The sequence below is a fragment of the Engraulis encrasicolus genome, chromosome 1, assembly GCF_034702125.1.
Source record: "Engraulis encrasicolus isolate BLACKSEA-1 chromosome 1, IST_EnEncr_1.0, whole genome shotgun sequence".
Lineage (NCBI taxonomy): Eukaryota > Metazoa > Chordata > Actinopteri > Clupeiformes > Engraulidae > Engraulis > Engraulis encrasicolus.
The window spans coordinates 19,912,049-19,934,548 of NC_085857.1; the positions used below are offsets into that span (position 1 = coordinate 19,912,049).

Genomic DNA, 22,500 nt, shown 5'->3' on the forward strand with positions numbered 1-22,500 from the left:
GCAAGCAATGCTGAAGAATCTTTTTTTTTTTTTTTTTAATCCTGGTTTCGGATCGTGACCCGGATCACGACCTAAATTTAATCAGTTGTTCCTTTGGTCATTTCCAACAACTCTGCACAGTTTTATCCAAATCCGTTCATAACTTTTTGTGACAGACAGACAGACAGACAGACAGACAGACAGACAGACAGACAGACAGACAGACAGACAGACAGAGAGACAGACAGAGAGACAGACATAGAGACAGACAGACAGACAGACAGACAGACAGACAGACAGACAGACAGACAGACAGACAGACAGACAGACAGACAGACAGACGTGACCTCCTTGGCGGAGGTAATAAATGCACTGTCCCCTGGTATTAAGCCAGTAACAAGCTTTATGACGGGTTGTTTTTAAACCATCAACACTTCATGAACAATGCAGCATTATCTTGAAGACGTCCATAGCTTAGACAGAACCAAAGACTAGATGCAAGCTTCATACATAGCCCTCTTTGCTCATTGTCTTAACCTGGTGAGCTAAGGCAAAAGGATGCTCTGTTCAGTCGTCGACTCATCTCAAAACATCCGCAGTTAACCACAGCACAATGCAGCGTGATGTGGCAAAAAAAAGTTGGTAGTCATGCGCCTACTGTAAACTCAGTTTGTTCGGTGGAAAAATAAGCTCACTTGAGAAAAGAGTGTTGGGTTAAGCTGTTTTTTTTTGTAAGTCGGCTCCAAAAATTTGCATTTCAACCTTTACACTACAACATGATGTGACAAGAGGATTAGAGTAGATTAAATCAGATCATAATATCTTCAGATGTAGCGGAGTTACTAAAGCAACCAAGTGTCCCATTTTTCTGTTTGGTTCTTTAGTCGTCTCCATAAATTCACTTCATTCCTCTCCCCTGCGTGATATGGGGCACCTAAGTCATGCCCTCTACTTCCTGGTTCATGGAGCAGGGGGAGTCAAAAAATAATTACTGGGCTTGAAAATTAGTGTTTTTTGACACCAATCCAAACCTTGGACCTCCACATTTGCACCACAAATCCAAAAATCACTCATTTTAAAACCCAGTATTCATTTTTTGACTCCCTCTGCCCCATGAACCAGGAAGTAGAGGGCATGACTTAGGTGCCCCATTGCAAGACGTTGATAGTTATGCGCCTGTAAGACCTGATGCAGCAGCTGAAAGAGCCTAAATAATGCAGTCTCAGCTGAAAAAAACCTGCTGAGGTGGATTCCTCAACGCTTGTTGGTGTTTATCTCATAATATGAACTCTTGACACTCGTCTGGCTAGATTTTTTTTCCTTCCTTGTTCTTGGAAGAATAGGGGTCAGGCCCTTGAGGCAGAGGAAGGGTTACAAAAAAAACAGTAGTTCTTGACAAATTGTCAACGACATTCAGAATTAGCCTTTTAACTGCATGTTTGAAGGTGTGAAGAGCTTGCTTAATGATGCCTAACCAAACGGGTTGCGTAGTGCTTTTGGCTTGCCGTAGAGATGAGTTTGTTAGGAAACCATCTCTTCTCCGAAAGCCCTTGGCAAACCCCAATGCCCTTTCATGACTCTGATGAAGACACAGGAGCGTTTTTGGAAATGTCGAAACGTTGGGCCCTAGGTACAGTAATTACATGTGGTAATTTTCCGTTTGCAAAACGCCATGGTGAACATGTTTCGCCAGTTCAGGGATGGATCCGTGAAGCAATGCTGTGCTCCATCTGCCTGTAAATGAAGCATTTCTGTCCCACAAGCCCAGTGTATTGATCCAAAGTTTTTTTTCTCTTGTCCTCTGAATTGAAGACACTTTTAGACAATTTCAGACACACCAAATTCTAGCATTTCCTGTCCCAAAGCTCAGTTTGTTGGCCGAATCCTTTTTTTCACGATAGGTTGGGTGCTGGTTTTAGACCAGTGACCCATAGTACACTCTCACCAGACCTCCGTAGCACAAGTGCCTTTGTCCCCTGCATCCTGTCCTGTACAAAACACAAGAGCCTGCCATTACTCAGAAAAAAAACTCCCCAATAGGACACAGGACCTTGCTCTTACTCAGAAAAACTCCCTGTTTAGGACTCTGAGAATCAACAAATAAGCAAACGGCGGGCTCTATTAATGACACGAGTGTTTGTGGAGGTCAAAACAATTGAAGCTGCCCCGCCAGACCAAGCAAGAAGTGAAGGGTGCACTTTGTTGGACCACAGTCCTTTGAAGTGGCTCAGAGGTTTTGTCACACATCAAAGCTTGTGTGCGTGCGTGCGTGTGTGTGTTTGTGTGCGCGTGTGTGTGTGTGTGCATGCGTGCGTGTGTGTGAACAAGAGGAAGGCCTGCGGTGTGGTGGAGCCCTCAGAGACGTGAGACTCTCAGACAGGAGGAAGTGCGCATCCTGTTCCGCCCTCTCTGCACTACAGCCCAAGGCCTATTCTGTGTTTCTCTCTCTCTTTTGCTCTCTCGCTCTCTCGCTCTCTCGCTCTCTCGCTCTTTTGCGCTCTCTCGCTCTCAGCACCTTTTTGGCCATTTCTTTTTAAGCATCATTCTCTTCATGTTTCTTCGTTCTGCCCTTTCTGCATTGCACGGTGGCCTTTTGGATCTCTCGCTCTCTCGCTCTCGCTCTCGCTCTCGCTCTCTCTCGCTCTCTCTCGCTCTCGTTCTCGCTCTCGCTCTCGCTCTTGACCCCCATCCCTTTTGGTCGCCTTTTGGGGCCTTTTTAGCCATCATTCTACCCATTTCTCAACCTTGTCACTTTTTCAAATTTTTGAGCAAATTTCAATTTTCTATTTGCTTTTCAATTTTCCCGCTTTATTTTCACACTCTTTTGTCATGTTTTTTTGTTTGTTTTATATCTCTTCCTTCATCTCTCAACATCTCTATACTTTTTGTGCCTTGTTTTTTTTATCAGCGTTTTATTGTTCTCTCGCGTGGTCATTCTCATGCTTTGGGTCTTCCCTACTTCTCTATCTGTGGTACCTGTATGGTGTGATAGTCTGTCACCGGGTGATTGAATCACCTTCCTCATTTTCGTATGCCAGCCTCTTTTGCTTTAAATTTTTGAGAAATCGTTCCATCTTTCTGCGTTTCTCAATTTTTGGTTTTCACCATCCCTTTTTTTTTTACCATCCTCCTGCCTGCTCTTTTTCCTCTCCATTTCTTTTTCATTGTCTTTTTTCATCTCCCTCTCTTTCACCGGCACACTTTTTTTAGTCGTTACATGTCCCCTGATATTTTCCACTCACACCCCCACCACCACCTGTCCTTCTATCCCCTCACCTCTTGCTAGCTCTCTCTCTCTCCCTCCCTCTCCCACAGTCTGCCATTCAGCAGTGCTGCAGAAAGCTCACCGCAAGGCAGACACACCGATTGGCTGTACCAATAGCAAGGGCCCTTCTTTACAAATGACCACCGTCTTATATGACAAGTGTCACGCTCTCAATTTGGTTCTGGTTTTGTAGACTGATTGAAAGCTTTGTATAGAGGTCATCATGTATGACACTGGGTCAGACTCTGTAAATGCTGCCAAATAACACACGGATTGAGTGTGTACAAGTAACGCTAGCGCTTCTTTACAAATGACCACCATCTTATACGACCAATGTCATCAGAGAGAGTAGAGAGAGAGAGGTTCCATTGACCCATTGTTTCCTGGTCCTGGTTCTGGTCCCCCCTTAGGCAGACCTAGGCAGACCTAAGGACTGTTCTATTCATTGTAGGAGCATTATGACACCCCCCTTTAGGCAGACCGGAACCTGGTCATGTTAGGTGACCATAGAAACCTATTATGTTGGCATATCTCTATAGAACATCTCTGGTGTCATGCTCTCAATCTTGTTCTGGCTTGAGAGAGACTGATTGTATGAGTCATGTGTTGCACTGGGTCAGAGTCTGTATATTAACCAAATAATACACACACATGTGCGCAGACACACACCAAATCAAAGCCTGATTTGATAGCTTTGATGTATCATGTAAGAGTTGCGTCAAAGTCTGTCGTGTACATGCGTGTGTTCTGAAGTGCGCACAGCCTCTGCAGCATAATTCAGACTGTTTGTCCTTAAGTGCAGACAATTGATTTGATTGCGGTTGATAATCAAGGGCCAAGGACATTTTGATAGTTTTCCACACTGGGGCATGTCATCAAGGTTGACTTGACTCCATCCCCCATCGTCAGGTCCGTTGACTGCTTTAGCCGGTCCTGGGGCATAGTCTTCTGAAAGGTCCCCCACTCTATACATACAATGTAATGAGGACCCAATTCTGGGACAACTGCCCCCTTTATGTTTGAAGGTCAGATAATTGATTTGATTGCGGTTGATAATGAAGGACCAAGAACCCACTCTACTCTATACATACAATGTATTGAGGACCCAATTCTGGCCCCATCTTGGACCGGGATTGCCAGATGAGACTGATGATTTCCAGCCCAAAAAAATGCTCAAAACCTACCAGGAAGCACTAAATCCCACCCAATTTAAACTATAGCCGTACATTTGCAGGAAAAACCCACCACCCACCTTTTTTTACCCATTTTGACCCGCAGACAGCCATCCTAAGCAGCCCATTTATGCGGGAAACAACCCAATCTGGCAACACTCTCCTGGGCCTGGGACAACTAACCTGTTTGCCCTCCCCCTTTTGTCCCCCCTGCCCATCGTTGTTACCGCCAGGTTTAGTTTGTCCTTTTTGTTCTTTTGACGCTTGAACTGCATAGGAGCTGGGCTCCTCTTTTTGTTCACCCCCCAGACTTTGTTTCATATTTAATAAATACCCTTATTTGATTCCGTTTTCCGTTTTCCATTTTCCGTTTTCGAGTCCCATTTATGTTACGGGTTGTAACAATCGTCAGGACAGCTGGTTAAGACGGGCAATCTGTGTCTGTTTCTGGTCGTCTGTGAGGGAAGAAAAGAGGAAGCTTGGTTTATTTTACATCGTTTCTAGTGAAGATACATTACTGGAACTCAAAAAAAAAAAGAACTTCCTCAGTAATAGTTGTCATAGTGACGCACAGATGGATGGTAATGTAAACTGTCAGTTACATCATTTTTTCACGACATTTTGTAACTTTAAGCCTTCAGAGGAAGGTCATTTATCCGCTTTGAGAAACACTGCACTGACTTGCTCTACGACAATGTTTTTTTTTTTTCTTCAGGCACTGATATCTTCACTAGTGGTGTTATAGTTAATTTGTGCCGGTATAGTGATGAGTTGTGTGTGATGTGTTGGCTATCTGTCAGAAACCTGGGATGTGTTTCCGGTTATTTAGTCTTAGTGTGTATTGAGTCAAAAGCATGGGATGGGCTTCCTTTTTTCTCTCGCTGTGTTAAATTATCTGACTCTCTGTGATGGAGACAACTGATAGACATTTCAGTCATCATTAGTTATTTTTATCTATTTGACATAAATTTGTATCGCTGAGTCACAACCCATGGGGTATGGCGTGTTTCCTTTTTGTACGCCTTACTTGGGAATTCCTTCAGTTGCCAGAGCGTGAGTGTTTAACAGTTCTGTCGTTCTGCCTCACCCTAACTTTGTGAACCACTGGTGTTAGATTCCAGTTAGAAAATGTCAGTTGTTCACCTTCACTTCATTAATGGCTTTCTCTCTCCATCTCTGACACAACAGAGACTAACACTGACATGTTAGGTCTTTTCTAGATCTTAGACACCTTTTAGGTCTTAAAATCCACTTAAAACTGTGTACTAATTCTCTCTCTCTCTAACTGTCTACCTCTTCTTCCCTGACAAACAGAGAACCACACGGGCGTGCTGGTGAACGGCAAGGGCGGTCACCACGACGACCAGAACGAGGAGGAGCTGAGCAAGCGCATGAGCCAGCTGACCACCAGCGCCGAGAGCCTGAAGCCTCCGGCCGTGGGCGAGAAGATCGAGGAGGCCCTCTCGCCCGACAGCTCCCCCTCCAAGTCGCCCAACAAGAAGAAGAAGAAGTTCCGCACGCCCTCCTTCCTCAAGAAGAACAAGAAGAAGGAGAAGGTGGAGGCCTGAGGTGGTGTAGGAGAGAAGAATAAAGGGATAGGGGGATAATTATGATGATGATGATGATTATGAGATAAGAGAGAGAGAGAGGAAGAGTGTAGGTGTGAGATTCGGAGGAAGTTGAATCAAAGGGGCAAGGTTTTTTTGTCGTGTTTCAGATGAAATCCTCGTCACACCTTTCTTTTTTCCTAGGTTTTTTTGTTTTGTTTATTTTTTTTTTCTGTGAGAGATTATGAGTGCAGTGGAGGTGTGTGGAGATTGTTTGTTTATGAGAATGAGGAGAAGTCATGTGGGCTTACTCAGACTCGGGCGTGTGAAATGAGGGTCTGATGACCTGTGGCAGCCAAGCGAAGCAGAGGTTTTTGTTTTTCGTTTTGTTTCATGTGCTCTTCCCGTCTTTCTGTACGCCAAGAACTTTCCACCACTCTCTCCTCATGGTCCATTTAGTCACAGAATTTTAAAAAAAATCCTTCTTAAAACAACAGACACACACGTATACGGGGCCTGTAGCCTACAAAACCCATCATTGTTGTGTTCTTGCTTTTCTAGCCAATCAAGACCTGTTCTTGTTTTTCGGTGCGATTCAAATCACATTTTGTGTTATGAATTTTATGAGTCATTTACGCAAGAAAAGAAATGAATCCCTTGGGGGGCCAGTGTGCTTAATGAAGAAAAAAATCCATGTTTGATTTTAATTACTTGAGTTTTAAAGAGAGAGATGACTGAACACGATTTGTTTGTTTTCTCAGTAAGGAATCGTGAGGATGAGCTTGAGGATGAGTTTCATAGGCAGGTTGAGTGTTCCACGGGGGAGGAGTCCTCAAAACTCGACTCATTTGTAAGTTGAGTAAAAAAGAAGCTTGTAAACTGGTGTTTCCTGCCAGAGGAACTGCCGTGTTGCCATAGGCCCATGGGCCGTTCCTCGTTTTCTTCTGAAGTCTCACTTCACACGACTGCACCTGCCGACATCCTGCCCCAACCCAACCAACTCCACCTTGCATAATGATGGCCCTTGCATTGTTTTGTTATTTTTTATGGGCCACGGAGGCTAAGCTAAGCTATAAACAAAGCATCACCCACCTCCAACACAGAGATTGATTATTTTAGTCTTTATGATGAACTTTTCACTCGTCTACCAACCCCCCCTGTGTGTCTGGACTCTTCGTCTTTGCTGGGGACGGAAGAGAATGAGGGAAAACACCACGCAATTAAGACAAAAAAGTCACTGGAATCAGTTTTAGTTCTTTTTGGAGAACATTTTCAAACAGGGTTTTATGAATTATTGTCTTTTTCTCTCATTTTATTCCCCATACTTTGCTACCTGTCATTTCATTTTTATTTTTATTTTTTTGTCTTGCGCAGTCCAGACAAAGGATGTGGTTTTGTTGTACCTTTGAAAAAGGTCATCAATTAATCTTTACGTTAGTGGCAAAACAAATGGGATTGCTTTTCTTTGCTGGGACAGCCTGAGATACAAATCTGTGCCGCCTTTCTTCCTGATCACTGTCGTCGCCCCCATTTTTTTCATTTTGCCAAACTGAATGGGAAAAAAAGATGAAACGATCACGTTTTAGTGAAACGAAAATCTCATCCGTTTTACATCATGCATTGGATTTTTTTTTTTTTTCCATCTCTCCAGACGTTTAACATTCATCTCTGATTTTAGTTAGTGTGGTTTCATGGTAGATAAATTGTTTATTTTATACTCCGTTTCTATGCTTTTACTGAAAAAAAAAGTTTAAAATGGTCAACATATTATTTTTCGTGTGAATTTCTTTTACTTAAATTTCTATGGCCATAGTGATGCCAGATTTCTCAAATATTGTAGCTCAAGACATCTTTGAAGAAAAAAAAAAACAACTGCATCTAGTGGATATACGATAACTGGATTTATTGAATTAATTTTTAATTCTGTGTTTGTACTCAATTTTGTTTTGTTTTGTTTGTTGTTTTGTTTTGTTGCACTTTTTATAATGGTGTATAACACAAACCTGTACACAATTAGTCTGTTTTCACCAATGAAGGAGATATGACGAGGAAAAACGAGAAAGTGTTTGGTGGAGAGGGGGGCGAGATGACGCTAGAGAAGAAAGATTGGAAAAGCTTGAGGAGTATGGGGGAGAAAAAGACATTTCAAAGAGTGGCTATGGAAAAGGGAGTAGTACAAAAAAAAAATAACGAGTGTGTTTCTTTTGTGTGTGTGTTAAGCATCCTGTTATAAACATATATATATGCGTTAACATTACAACCATGTATAATAACAACAAAAATCACACATGAAATCTCAATCCCAGATATTTTTTTAAAAAGTGCATTATAAAAAAGCAAGCCGTTCAATCACTCTTCACAATCACTATGAAAAACAGCGACCGGACAGCAGCAGTGTGAATCAGAGTTGGGCGTGTTTAATGGTGTTTAATGTCAGTGAGCCATAACGTTTTAAAAAAAGACTTGTGAAAGATATATAATTGCAAGACAAGGGTTGAGCTACAGTCTTCCTGCTTGTTTTTTTACAGACAGAAAGAAAGAAAGAGGGGGAGGATGGGAGAGATGCAGAGAAGATTGACAAGAGGGAGGGAGTTATGGGTCCTTAGACCACTATTGAACTCGTATGAGGAGTCCAATCATGTCCGATCATGTGATGTGGGGAAGGCCACATGTTTAGTCACCCGTGAGTGAAACAGGGATGGCACCCCCACAGTCACTGTAAGCCACTACGCCACAGACTACTCTCTCCGCTGCCTTGCTTTGCTTACTCACCCAGGGTTGGGTTTTTTTTTTTCGTTGACATCGTTTTTGTCGACGTTGCTGCCTTTGTCATTTCAACAATCTTGTGTTTTTTTCTATATCCCTCCACCTACCCACCCCCAGTAAATCCACATCCAAGGACTGTTTTTGTGGCTGGTGGTGTTAAGGGGTAAAAAAAAAAAAAAGGGGGGGGGGGGGGCTCCGATCTTGGGGCAGGGCGGGGCGGGTTTGGGGTGTGGTGGGGGGTGCGAGCGTGAAGTTTTATGGCACTGGCAGTTTGGACCGAGATGTGGCTACACCTCTTTCTTGATTTAACATGTAGGTCCCTCGCCTCCTTCAATCTGAGTTTGATCAGATTTTCATTTTGTATATTTTTATTTTATTTTTTTAATGTTTTTTTGCGACAAGATTATCTGAAAGTTAATCCAAAATCTTGTCCACGATGATGACAGAGACCCTTTGAGATGAAACTGTGTAACGTGTGAGAGACCAGTGCAAAAAAGGAAAGGTTGTCTGTCACACATGAAAATAACTCCCAAGTCACTGTGGTCAAGGGGTTGATTCATATAGAGAGGGCTGGGGGGTTTAAAGTGGGCAAAGAGGACAAACCAGCCAACGGACAGACAGAGACATCCCAGCCAGCAATGTGAAAGTACTGGATCTGGACTCAAGGGTGGATGGGCTGGGTGGGTGGTAATATAGCAAGGGGGAGTAAGGTAAGCAGAGGTGTCGAATGGGTGATGCTTGGAATGGGGGTCGTTGCACAGCATAATTTGCCGTGTTAGTTTCGACACTTGGATTGGATTTGAGACTCCTAGTGTCGGTCGCTACTCTTGGGCGCATTTCTCGAAAGCGTAGTTGTTGGCAGTTAGCAACTTGGGTAGTTGCCAATGGGTAATTGCATTACAACCAACAAAGTAGCTAACATAGTTAGCAACTACACTTTCGAGAAATGCACCCCTGATAAAGTGTTTAAGTAGCACTGCAAACTTGACTGTGTTTGGGGGTTGGGGTGGGTAGGTGTGCGCTGTGGGTAAGGCACATGTTGTTAAGCTGTGTAAATAAAGCATGTGGCTTCTTCAGAGCGGCTCCCCTAGGCTGGAACTCATAACATGTCGAAAACGCCAAAGTCAGGGCCAAGCAAGAACGGAGGCGTACTTACTTTGTGGAAAGTTTATGGGTTTTGGAGAAGGGGGTCTGGACTGGGTGTTGCTGTGTATGGGGATAGGGTGGGGGTGGGGGGTGGGGGTGCATTTGGATTGAGGAGCGCGCCTATTTTTTCATGGGGATTAGGGTGGGTTGGGATAGAGAAAAGCCGTTCCTCATATTAACATCATGTTTTAAATCAATCCAGTCGTACTACTTTTTTTCCTTCTCTTTTTACCCTCCTCCTTCTCCTCCTCTTTCATACCATCTTTTTTTCCCTTCTTTTACAAGTTATTTTATGATTTCAGTTCTCCGTTTGTACTGCAGTATGTTTAAAAATAGTTTACAGAGCACGAACGCTTTTTACTCACCAGTTACGAGCACAATATTATGGCAGATGAATGAATGTGCATTGCATTCTCTTTTCTTTTTTTCTCCTCCAGCTTTTTTTTTCTCCTATCTTTTTATTTCTGACCGTTTGCACCTTGTTTTACTAATGCCTCTATTTTTTCCATCACTTTTGTTTCTGTTTTAAAGGAGAAAAAAAATAAATGACAAAAAAGCTTTGGCATGCTACTTTGGAAGCCGAGCTTATCTGTGATATGTGAAATCTTATATAAATGGTCTATCTAATGGAGTTTGCTTTTAGATGTATTGCTAATCAGTGTACATTCACAAAAAAATAAACGAAAAACTATTTTAAGACAAAGCATGCCCATCTTTGTGTTGTTGCCAGATCTGTGAATGAGAAAATGGAATTGAGGAAAGAGTGTCCTTAAAAAAAAAATGGGACAGAAGCAAAAGCCTTGCATATCACGCTGTGCATATCACACTGCCGTACACTGAATAGTGCACCTTTGAACCAGCTTAAAAATAAACACTCAGTCCGAGTCTAATGCCTCTTTTCCACTGCCATTTTTCTGGTAAGCCTACAGCTCGACAAAGTGAGACTCGGTCGCCACTTTTTGCTTTTCGAATAAATACGACACCGCTCAATCGCAAAGCAAAAAGTGGCGGCCGAATCGCGCTGTGTCGAGCTGTAGGCCAACCGGAAAACCGGCAGTGGAAAAGAGGCATAAGATGTTCACTGGTTAATTACTACATAGGGATCTAAATAGCAAAACAATGATCGCAGTAACATGCGAGGAACATTGCCATTTTAAACGGATTCATATTTGGTTTGTGCGTGAGTCGTACAGTATAAATGCAGTATAAATTCATTAGGAAAGCTGCTGTGTTTTGGGAATATTCCGGTTGCAGAAAGCTGCTTCACACATGTAAACGGAATATTCCGGAAACTGTTTTAAACCACATTCTGAGAATATGCCGTTTGAAATCAGAATAGTCTGTGCATGTACAGTGCCTGCGCTCACTCATACAGCACTCTCACCCTACGTCAGGGCTATTCAATTGGAGGCCCGAGGGCCACATGCGGCCCAAATGCAGTCCACATGCGGCCCAGACATGGCCCCAAAATGAAGCAGTATACATTTCAGTTTTGTTACTGCAGTACAACACATTATTTGCTTGTGAATCTTCTGCTCGTCTTATACATTCACATTCAATGTGGTTACGTTTTAGGGTCGAGGAACATGTTTAAAATTTGTTTGGGGACTACAGATTTTAAGTGTCATTTCAGTGGTCGTGATATCTGAAAATGTGCGGCCCGACTGCAGTTCTTGGTTTCGAAATGTGGCCCAAATGAAATTCTAATTGAATAGCCCTGCCCTACGTGATGCACTGTGTAGTGAGATTGTGTGTGAACATGCCAGGCACGGACTAACACGGGCAACAGCATCCTTGGTTTATTCCAACAACAACCTGTTCATAATTTACATGGTGGTTAATTTACTTAAACCACTGTGAATAAAAGATCTATGCGCACCATGTTTGCATATTTTCCCCTCCGAGTTGGTCCAAGGCTTCACTTTTTAACCGTGTGTCGGCAACTTAACTCACGCCATGTCTCCTGACACCATTCCAGTCAAACACATTCACAGCACACACATTTCATGCAGATCACTTTTGGTTGTGTGTGCATCTGGGAATGCGCTGATCTTCATCATTCACATCTCATATTCCTTTTTATGATTAAAGAGCCACAAAAGCTCTGGTGCTGTGACATTGCTGCATTCAGTATGAGCCTGGTGCTTCCCTGCTGCCAATCCTGATGAAGGGCAATCTCACCCAGGACAATCTCAGGTGGGCGTCACAGGAACAAGTTTTGAAGGCGTATAATCCGCAGAACTGGACTTGCGCTCATGTGGTCGGCTAGAGGGGTATTCCAAGAACATGGTTAAAGTGATAAACCAGGCTAAGTTAACCTACAGCAGTGGTTCTCAAACTTTTTCCATCATTCCCCCCTTCAGAGGGTCTGAATGCTTCCGAGCCCCTCCCAAAGCAACAGCAGTACTCGTGCATACTGATTTTACGATCACTGTTTAGAATCAAAGGAAAGGTGACTGGTGAGATTAAACAAAAAGGGACTGCAGTCGAATGCAGATGTGTGTTCATTTCATAATATAATGTTTGTGAGGGCTTTAAACGTATTGACTTATTAGCGAGATAATTAGGAAATCATTTCTTTGGGGGGGGGGGGGCAAAATCTGATGTCACACGCCCCCCCTGCGATGCCTCCGCTTACGCCCCACTTTGAGAAACACTGACCTAAAGGAAGTGGTAAACCTCCTAATATGGCCTGAGGTAATGATTTGGGAAAGAAAAATGCGGGAATGAAGGGCTCCAGGCTTAGATGATTTACTGCTAGCTCTGGGCAACTGGAGGCCCGGGGACCACATGCGGCCTGCCCTCCTCCACCCTGAGAGCGGCCCGTTGAGAAAACATAGCATTGAACAGATTCTCTTAAGCTACTACTGGATCAATCCACTGGAATTATACTGTTGGCCGATAGATTCTCCTATTATTGTCACACACTCCTATTCCTCCCTAACAATTTTGGCAGTCCGTGAGCAACCAACTGCACCTCGGAACTGCAAGTTGGAACTGCAGTCAGATCTGTAGTCATGTGGTCATCGATGGTGGTGATGGAAGAAATGTGGGCTTCCTTAATTTATCGTGGAAGTTGCCCATCCCTGTGCTACAGTACCTCAAGGTCGACTCAACCTGGTCTACCTCTGAACCAGTGTCTTGGAATACTCCCCTGGTAGGCTTATTATGGCCTGCCAAGGTTTACCGTAAGTAACCTTTGAAGGAACAAAAAGCACTTAGGCAGTAACAGAAAGTGGTTAATTTGACTTCTATGTCTTTGACTTCTTTGACTTTATCAGATTTGCTGTACATTTGCACCACAACCACCCTTCTCCATAGAAGGAGATTGAGCAGGGCAATATTAAGTTTGGCTCGGTTCGCCAGTTTCCCCAGAACGCAAAATGCTGCTTGCACAAACCAGCAGGCCTTCACTATGCTTATTGCAAATGCACAATCATTCTCCTAACTTCCTTTCTGGCTAAGTTCAGCTAGAAACAAACCGTAAAGCTAGACTATTGAAATCACAGGCAAAATGCTGCTTGCACAAACCAACAGGCCTTTCTCAATGCTTATTGCAAATGCACAATTCTACCCCACACGTCCATAGCTTTCTAACTAAGTTCAGGTAGATGACTGAGACAGCATACTCTCAACCATAGAAATCACAGGCAAAATGCTACTTGCACAAACCAAGAGGCCTTGCTTAGCTATATTGCATATACACAATTCTACCCCAAACTTGCATAGCTCTCTAACAAAGCTGAGTTAGTCACACCTTGCTTGCACAAACCAACAGGCCTTTGCTATGCTTGTTGCGTTGTGCACTAGTCCTATGTACAATCATATTCCTAACTTCCATAGCGTTTTTTTTTTAAGGAAAGTTAAAGCTAAATACAACAATAATTTCAGGCAAAATCCAGCTTGTGCAAACCAAGAGGCCTTTGTAAATGCTTATTGCAAATGCACAATTCTCCCCCAAACTTGCATAGCTCCAGCAAAGTTGTGCGAGATCAGACTGCAAATCTAAAAAAATTAGACCATTACAGGCAAAAGGCTGCTTGCACAAAACCAAACCAACAGGCCTTCGCTAACCGCTATGCTTATTTCAAATGCACAATCCTATTCCTGACTTCTAGAGCTTTCTATCAAAGTTGAGCTACATATGACTAATCACAGGCAAAATGCAAAATGCTGCTTGCACAAACCAACAGGCCTTTGCTCTGCTTATCAAACATGCACAATCCTTCCCCAAACGTGCATAGCTTTCTAGCAAACTTCAGCTGCTGTAGATCAAACCGTAAAGCTAGACCATAGGAAAAAAATGACTGCTTGCACAAACAGGCCTTCACTACACTTATTTCAAATGCACAATCCTATTCTTGACTTCCATAGCTCTCTAGCAAAGTTCAGCTACATCATACCGTAAAGCTACATCATAGGCTACGGCATACAGAGCTGAGCAACCACAGGCATGGAACTCTTGAAATCAGGCGTAGGACAGTAGACTGACCTTTTAGTATTGACACAGAGTACAGGTAGATCTAATCAGTAGGTTTGAAACAAGTAGAATAATTCCGACTTTATACAGTAGGTTATGCCCTCAGAGCACTTGAGGTGAGCCCCACTCAAAGAAATACTTCTGAGGTCATCCAGGTTGTGTGGTTGGTGTGACAAACCCTGTATAGATCAACAAAGGGCAAGCCGTTCAATAGAGAGAAACTCTTGGTGCTTTTATTATAATGGAAAAACAAAAGGCCAGTCAACGTAATCTTCTTTTAAAGGAGGTTCACCTTTAACTTTGAATTAACTAGCTGAGATTAGCCACTAATGCTCTTGTGATTTTACCAGGAGACCGGTCTAGTGACATTTTTTTTTTCAAAAAGCAAACAAAAGAATGAAGGATGATGTGGTACTTATAAGTGGGCTTTGGCATATGAAAAAGAAAAATCCTGACAGACTGTTAATGTGAAATGTAGGGGGTTCAGTTGACCTGTAGGGGGCATACCACCGTTGTGCCTTTTCTGTGTCTCCACCCCCACCCCTTTACCCTCGCCCTCAAAGACAGAGCCCGGAGTTGAAGGGAAAGAACTGTGCAAGAAGAAAAAAACAGCGCACTAGGCCTTAGTGTCCTGTTCAAATACCCCTACACACACACACACACCCGACTGACTTTTTCTTCCCTGGGGCCTGGAAAGACAATTGAGGATTGAGGTGGTAGCTTGGTGGTGGTGGTGGTGGGCAGAAAGCAAGGGTGTGTGGGAGACATGCCGCACACTTCAACCCATAGTCCGTCCCGTCCGTCCAGACCGCCTAACCCCACCCCACCCCACCCCACCCTACACTACACACCCTACACGCCCCTGCTAACATGGTCACTGACCTCCCTTGTTGTAGATACAGAGCGGGCCCTGTGTTGGTGCCATGCAAATATTACTGGACAGGAATATTTCAAATGGATGCGTGTGTGGGTGGGCGAGCAGGCGGGTGTCTTGACTGCTTGATGATCTTTGTGTCCCGTAACAGTAAAAGTTTGAAAAATGCTAACACAAAAAGCTGTCTGTGTGCTCCTTTGTTTCCAGAAAGAAAAATTGAAACAGATGTGTGACGTGTGTCTGTACGCGTATGTAACATGAATGTTGCTTTTAACTTAAACAGTTGGCATCAGCAATTTGAAATATGGATCATTTTTGTGTCACTATGTCACATGAATATTTAGCTTTTAACCTTAATAGTCAGTGTCAACCATCTGAACAAGGAGTCATTATTTTAGTCTCACAGTCGAAGATAGATGATCCCTAAACTTCCCCAAATGATATTGTAGGATAGAATAAAAGGTCACAATGCAGCACAAGGTGCACGCCACGTACGACAAATTCATGTGCGATGGTGGAACAATTTATTCCCCCTATTTAGAAATAAAAGCATGGTTCCGTGTTAAGCTGAAACGGGACACAATTTGGATAAAATGCAGGAACTTGCATCTGAGAAATATCTTTTTTTCTGGGGGAGGACCCCCACACCCCCTGCGCAACAATGAAGTGTCCCATATTTTTGTTTCACAGACAGTTGGCTACCCTAACTGCACCCCATGGTCCCTACAGCATTAATAGAATCAAGTCTTACCCTTGCCCTACCCCAATAAAACTCAGGGGGGTATCCTGCTCTCACAAGGGGGATTTACGCCAGGCTTACCCCAGGAACCCCCTCCTAATACCCAATACTACACACACACACACTCACACACACACACACTCACACACACACGTCTTTTGCTACCTCTATCCCCCTTCTCTCTCAGAATGGGGTGAGATGACTAGGCCATGGAAGACGACAAGTGGGGACAAAGGGCTAAGTTCTCCTAGGCCCTGCAAGTGGGCACGGTGGGATCGTGTCATGAATGTACTGAGTTGGGGGGGGGGGGGGGGGGCATTTCAGATGACTTTGTCCTTGGCCCGCCCGAAGCTGTTAGCCGCCCTGGAGTAGGCCATAGAACTCTATCCAGCTCATCCCCTGTATTCTCTGAATACATGTTCCTCCCATCTGCCTTAGCTATCTTGAAACTCTACTTATTTTCAAAAACAGATGCAAGATAAAAAAAATAAAATAAAAAAAACCGCTTTAATTCCCCTTTTCTATCCAAGTACTGAATGCACACATCATGTAGGAAAAAATAGCCTTGTCACCACCTGTATTCTTTTATATATAGTCCTACCTCAATAATAGATTGAAGGTTCTATTCTAATGATCTATTTTTTATTGTATTGTGTGTTTTGCAGTGTGTGGTATGTTTGTGATCAGGCGATGCATGACACTGGCTACAACCAAAACAAATTATTGTTCACTTGGGACAAAGAAATAAAACCGAACCAAACTGAAATGAAGGGGCCCCAGAGACCAGGCTTGGGGGGGATTGAGTGATGCCCCCCACCACCCTCCACTGATGGATCCCTTCTTCGCCCCCTTAACCCACTTTTGAGATGATGATATGAGGAGTGGAGTGTGTATGTGTGCGTCCAAGGGATAACAATACAACAATGCGTCCATTCATAAACCCGCACCACAAGCTATGGAGGAGAAGGTGGGCGAGAGAGAGCATGAGGGACATTGGGGTGGGGGCAAACTGGGGTGGGGTTTGGGGAGTAGGGTTGCCAGACTGGGTGGTTTCTTGCTCCCATTGAGCAGCTTAGGGTGGCTGTCTGTGGGTAAAAAGGGTCTTTGGGGCAGGCTTTGCTGTCGATTTATGACCATAGAAATCATTAGAATTTAGTTCAAATTTGGCGGGATTGGCCCTACCGGTAGGGCACGGCATTACTACACCGGCGACCCGGGTTCGATTACGGTTTGGGTCATTTGCCAATCCTTCCTGTCTCTCTCGCCCCACTCCTTTCCTGTCTGTCTGTAACTGTCCTGTCACAAAGAAAGGCTTTGAAACCCTAAAAATATACACTACCGGTCAAAAGTTTGGGGGCACCACACTTTCCTCCCACAATGCTTCTTTCTGACAGTTAAGCTTATTCCTTTTCAATTTCAGTTCTAGTATAAAATCAGTGTTATTGTTCCCTGAAATTAATGCATGCAACAAATAAGCAATTTGATATTGGAAAAAGTAACTGTTGAATGGATTTACTTGTATAGACAATGCATAGAATAGACCAAAATGTATCACTAACTTTTGACTAATCAAAGTGTACCTTTACTAAGGTAGTGTCTAGTCTGGTGTACTAATCAAAGTTTAGACTCTGTTGGCATTATAGCCAGATTCATTCCCGGGATGAGATGAGGTCCAGAATTGCCCCATGCATGCAAAAGTTGATGTCTACTCCTGTCAGTCCATACAATGCCGGATGATATACACATCAGTTGAAAGAGGAGAATCTACACTTTCCAACGATGTATGGCACTGGCTTGCACACTAAAACATCGCTGAGACAATGGATCGTGAGCGGGATTTAATGACTCCAGGCAGGTTTTGATTGAGCATTTTTTGGGCTGGAAACCACCAGTCTCATCTGGCAACCCTGTTTGGAGGAGATTTGCAGGGGGTAGGTGGGTGATGAACGGAGGAAGGGGATTGGTGCAGGCAGGGCAGGGCAGGGTGGGGCAGGGAGTCGAGAGTGAGCCATATGAAGCCTTTTCCCCCTCTAGTGTCTTCCTCCTACATAGCATAGACCACCAAATGCATTTGAAAGACGTTTAGAGTCGATGGGGTGGTGGGGGTTATCACTGTCTGACAACCTCACACGTGAGGATGAGGCATTTATATGTGGACACACATGTAACACCTTTTTTTCATTCAGAGATGCATGCATAAGCGGCCCTGATTCAGGACAGTACACACTAAATTCTGCAGTGCTCATTAAACACCTAGAGAGTTGATTTGACATCATTTGGACTGAAATGAACTCTTTAAGTGTTGAATTAACACCGCAACATTTACTGTGTACTAGGCCTTGGGTTAGCAGGGGGGTATAGCTGCATGCAGGACACAGCCAGATTCTCATCTGGGGTGCGTTTCTCGAAACCATAATTGCTAAGTAGGCTAGATACTTTGTTGTTTCCAATGCAATTTCCCATTGACAACTACGCAAGTTGCTAACTGGCTAACCACTACGCTTTCGAGAAATGCACCCCTGGAGTGGAATAAAGGGGGAAGGCACTGGGCAGACATGGTGTGAGGTTGGGATGCAGAGATTCGGAGGGAATAATCTAGGCTGTTCTGTAGGAGGGAATAGGAAAGATGTTTATTTGGGATGACATTGAAGCGTCTGGCCACATTTGAGTACAAAGGACTGTCATGATGACATGATTCAATTACTGCCTGCACCTGCCAAATGCCTTATTGCTCTGGTCACATGGTTCACTTTCACCTGTATATAAACCCGGACGAGCATCACAATGCTTTGATTACTTGCCTGCATGGAACAGCATAGCGCTGGCTTTCTTGCTGGACTAGCTGGCTGGCTCGCGGACGGACGGACGGACGGACGGACGGACGGATGAACCGGACGACCGGTTAGTTGACTGGCTGCCAATTCAGTCTAGAATCTAGGTGGGAATAATAAAGATTTTATTTGAGGATGACATTGAAGAATGGAAGGGCCCCCCATTTGGGGCTGTGGTGTGAAGAAGAGATTGGGGGGGTTGGGGGGGTCTGCAGGACTTGCAGACAGACAGTGAGATTTTTATTTGTAGTGCGATGAAGGGGGGGTGTAAGGTTGTGGTGGGAGGTTGGGTGCAGAGATTCGGAGGGAAAAGTCTAGGATGTCAGGGATGTCAAACTCAGGCCCGCGGACGGAGTCATTTTACTCGGCCTGCGAGATCATTTCAAATGTGTATTACAGTTGGCCCACATAGTATATCATTAACGTATAGCGTAACAAGTGGACCCAGGCAGGCCAATGAAACAGCTCACAGTCACATGAAACACATTATGTGCAGGCACATTTGAACTAGTCAGGCTGTGCCCTCCGAGTGACACAACACTTTCAGCGTTGCAACTAGTCAGGTAAAGAGCAATGCAAGTACTTTCTGAGTTCCCGAAAATACGGGAACTCCTCCCACTTTGTCGGTAAGCAAACTACCATAAGCAAACCAAGGGAGGCGGGTCAATCATGCCGTTTGGGAAATGTTAATTGTTATGCTCTTGGTCAGACCAAGTCTCGAAGACATTTGAACGTCGATGATAATCAGGCTACATTTGAACTACCATACCATATGGGAAAAGGTGTGTGTGTGTGAAATTTAACCATGACTATTAAGTCCATGCACGCACAATTTTAATAATATTTAACTCAATATAAAACTTCATTCCAGATATTGAAATTGGCCCTCAGTGAATTTGAGTTTGACACACTCGGTCTAGGATCTAGGAGGGAATCCTAAAGATTCATATGGGGATGACATTGAAGCATGGAAGGGCTCTTCATTTTTGTGGCTGTGGTGTGAAGGAGGGATTGGAGGGGGGCTGGCAGACTTGCAGACAGACAGTGAGATTTATATTCGGAGTGTGATTGGGGGGTGAGTAGGTTGTGTTTGTACAGAGATCCAGAGAGAGGCAGGAGCGGACATGCTACTCTACAGCTCTGTACAGTTGTTCCCCATTGAATGTGCACGCGTTGTCGCGTGGAGAACGTGGTGGAGAGGAGACATACGTCTAAGGGGGCAGACGCTTGGAGGGAATGTTTAAAGGGACACTGTGCAGGAAATGGTCAAAAAAGCTACTGCAACTATGCTGCTCATTGAAACTGGGCTGCCTATTGCCAAATTTGATCTTTACATGAAAGTTTACTAAGTAATAAACAAATATTTTCTAGTTTGGTCCAAGTAGAGTCATTTTTGCAGCTAAAATGGCGGACCATGGAGAAGATCCCCCTTTTCATGTATGAAAAGTGCAATTTTTCTAACATTAGTGAATGGGCAGCATGAATTCTGAATATAAACAACTAAAAATCCCACACAGTGTCACTTTGAGATTAAAGGTTAGTAGTAGAGACTGTGAAGGGGTGGGGGTGGTGGGGGTAGAGGCACCGAAAGATTGTAATTTGGGGATGTAGTGACACTGGGGATGAAGGGGGGGGAGTGGAGAGTGGAGGGTGATGGGGTTGTAGATGCACAGACTAGAGAGATTATGATTTGGGTTAGGATGGCACTAGGTATGAGTGTGTGGCATACGGTTTGGTACTTACTGGATGTGCATCCAGATAGGCGAGACTGGAGTGCAGGGCTGGACTGGGGGAGAAATATGGCCTAGGCACTTTTAGATTAAAGGGGGCCCCCTCACAATTAGTGGAGCAGAACTGACTCACCGGTGGGCCCCACACCCTCGTGGGCCCCTATTTTCAGTAATTTTTGAAAAAGGGTTTTTTGTTTTTTTACATTTCTGAAAATAGGGGCCCAAGAGGGTGCGGGGCCCACCAGGAAATGCCCGCTGTGCCAAATGGCCAGTCCAGCCCCGCTGATGGGGTGGGGTGGGTAAAGCAGCTCAGAGGGATTGTAGGTTAAGGGTTAAGTGGTGAGGGTTTGGTCCACATGCTAGAGATCCACATAGTACTGACCCAGGAGGGATTACTGCACGGGCCTGAGGCCAGGGGCCCAAGAGTCAAGGGGGCCCTGAAGCCCAAGCCTCTATTTCCCATTTTCATATTGCATTCAATTCACACATTTAAGAATTGTATTTCTTTTTTTTTTTTTTTTGGGGGGGTGGGGGTGGGGGGGTCACAGCAATACCCACCAATACCCAAAGCAATACCCACCAAAATAGGGTCTCAAAGCATCGGTCGAAAACCCTGAATGTTCAATAGACTAGCCGCACCCATGGAGGGGGGGGGGGGCTTTCTTGTTGTCTGGTCCAGGGGCCCATGGAGTCATAATCTGTCCCTGGTACTGGCTGGGAGGTGGGGTGGCTGGGGGGGTGGACACAGAGAGATTATGATTTTGAGTGGTGCAGCACTTGGGATGGGCGGGGGTGGGGTGGGGTGGTGTGGAGGAGAGTGGTGAGGTTTGGTGTAGAGCAGTGGTTTAGTCTAGTCTTTTTATGGTGGGTATACTGTATATTTGAGCATTTTTTGAAGTGGGTATACTGTATATATTTGTGCTATTCAAAATAATGGATCAATCAATTTTAAGTGAGTATACTGAAATCCCTGAAATTTAGAAGTGGGTATACTCCGTATACCTGCGTTCTACGTAGACTACACCACTGGTGTAGAGATCTACAGAAGTTGGAGGCGGCTATGTGTATAATCCCAAACGCAAACACACATTTACTTACACACACAATTTGACTGCAAAAAATATCTTCATATCCACACAGGCATCCATACAGAGAGCGTGCGTTAGGGGTGGGGGATGGACACAGAGAGATTATGATTTTGGAGTGGTGGTGTGTGACACTGGGGATGGAGAGGGGGAGCGGTCTGAAGTTTGTCCCATATAGGGACATCCATATGTGGGGTGGGGATGGGGTGAGTGAGCTGGGGAATGAGGCCTGTGTGTGTGTGTGTGTGTGTGTGTGTGTGTGTGTGTGTGTGTGTGTGTGTGTGTGTGTGTGTGTGTGTGTGTGTGTGTGTGTGTGTGTGTGTGTGTGTGTGTGTGTGTGTGTGTGTGTGTGTGTGTGTGTGAGTGTGTGTCGCGAGATGTCATTGACGATAGAAGTTTAAATTCAATGTCTCGCACAAGCGCAATTCACTCTAGTGGTCACTAGCCATTCTACCCTTTCACTATCACAGTTGTAATGCAGTTTGACACTACAATATAATATAAAATAATATAATATAATATAATATAATATAATATAATATAATATAATATAATATAATATAATATAATAGACATGCCCCCGGCCAGGCCTGACTTTGTCTACAGTCTACACACCAAACAGAACCAACACCCTTAACCTCGATTTCTCTTCCTTCTATCCTCTCTCTGTATCTCTCTCTCTCGCGCGCGCTCTCTCTCTCACTCTCGCTCTCTCTCTCTCTCTCTCTCTCTCTCTCTCTCTTTCTCTCTCTCTCTCTCATTTGTCATATAAAAACATAAACTTGGCATATAGAATGTCAGAAAAATGTAAATCAAAATTTTGCAACGAAGCTCTTCCAATGGAGTTTAGGGGGGAGAAGGAGGTGGGTGGATGGAGGTGCAGCGT

The 22,500-nt window shown here is 44.2% G+C and overlaps 1 protein-coding gene across 6 annotated transcripts in view; it reads left to right on the forward strand.

Moving 5' to 3' along the window:
* Positions 1 to 10,578, forward strand: part of add3a (adducin 3 (gamma) a) — a 271,834-nt gene extending 261,256 nt beyond the window's left edge. For all 6 annotated transcript variants that reach the window (XM_063198402.1, XM_063198410.1, XM_063198395.1 and 3 more), the window contains one exon: positions 5,731 to 10,578. In XM_063198402.1, coding sequence (XP_063054472.1) covers positions 5,731 to 5,984 — 254 coding nt within the window. In that variant the 3' untranslated portion in view covers positions 5,985 to 10,578. The remainder of the gene's footprint in view (positions 1 to 5,730) is intronic.
* The last annotated feature ends 11,922 nt before the right edge of the window (positions 10,579 to 22,500 follow it).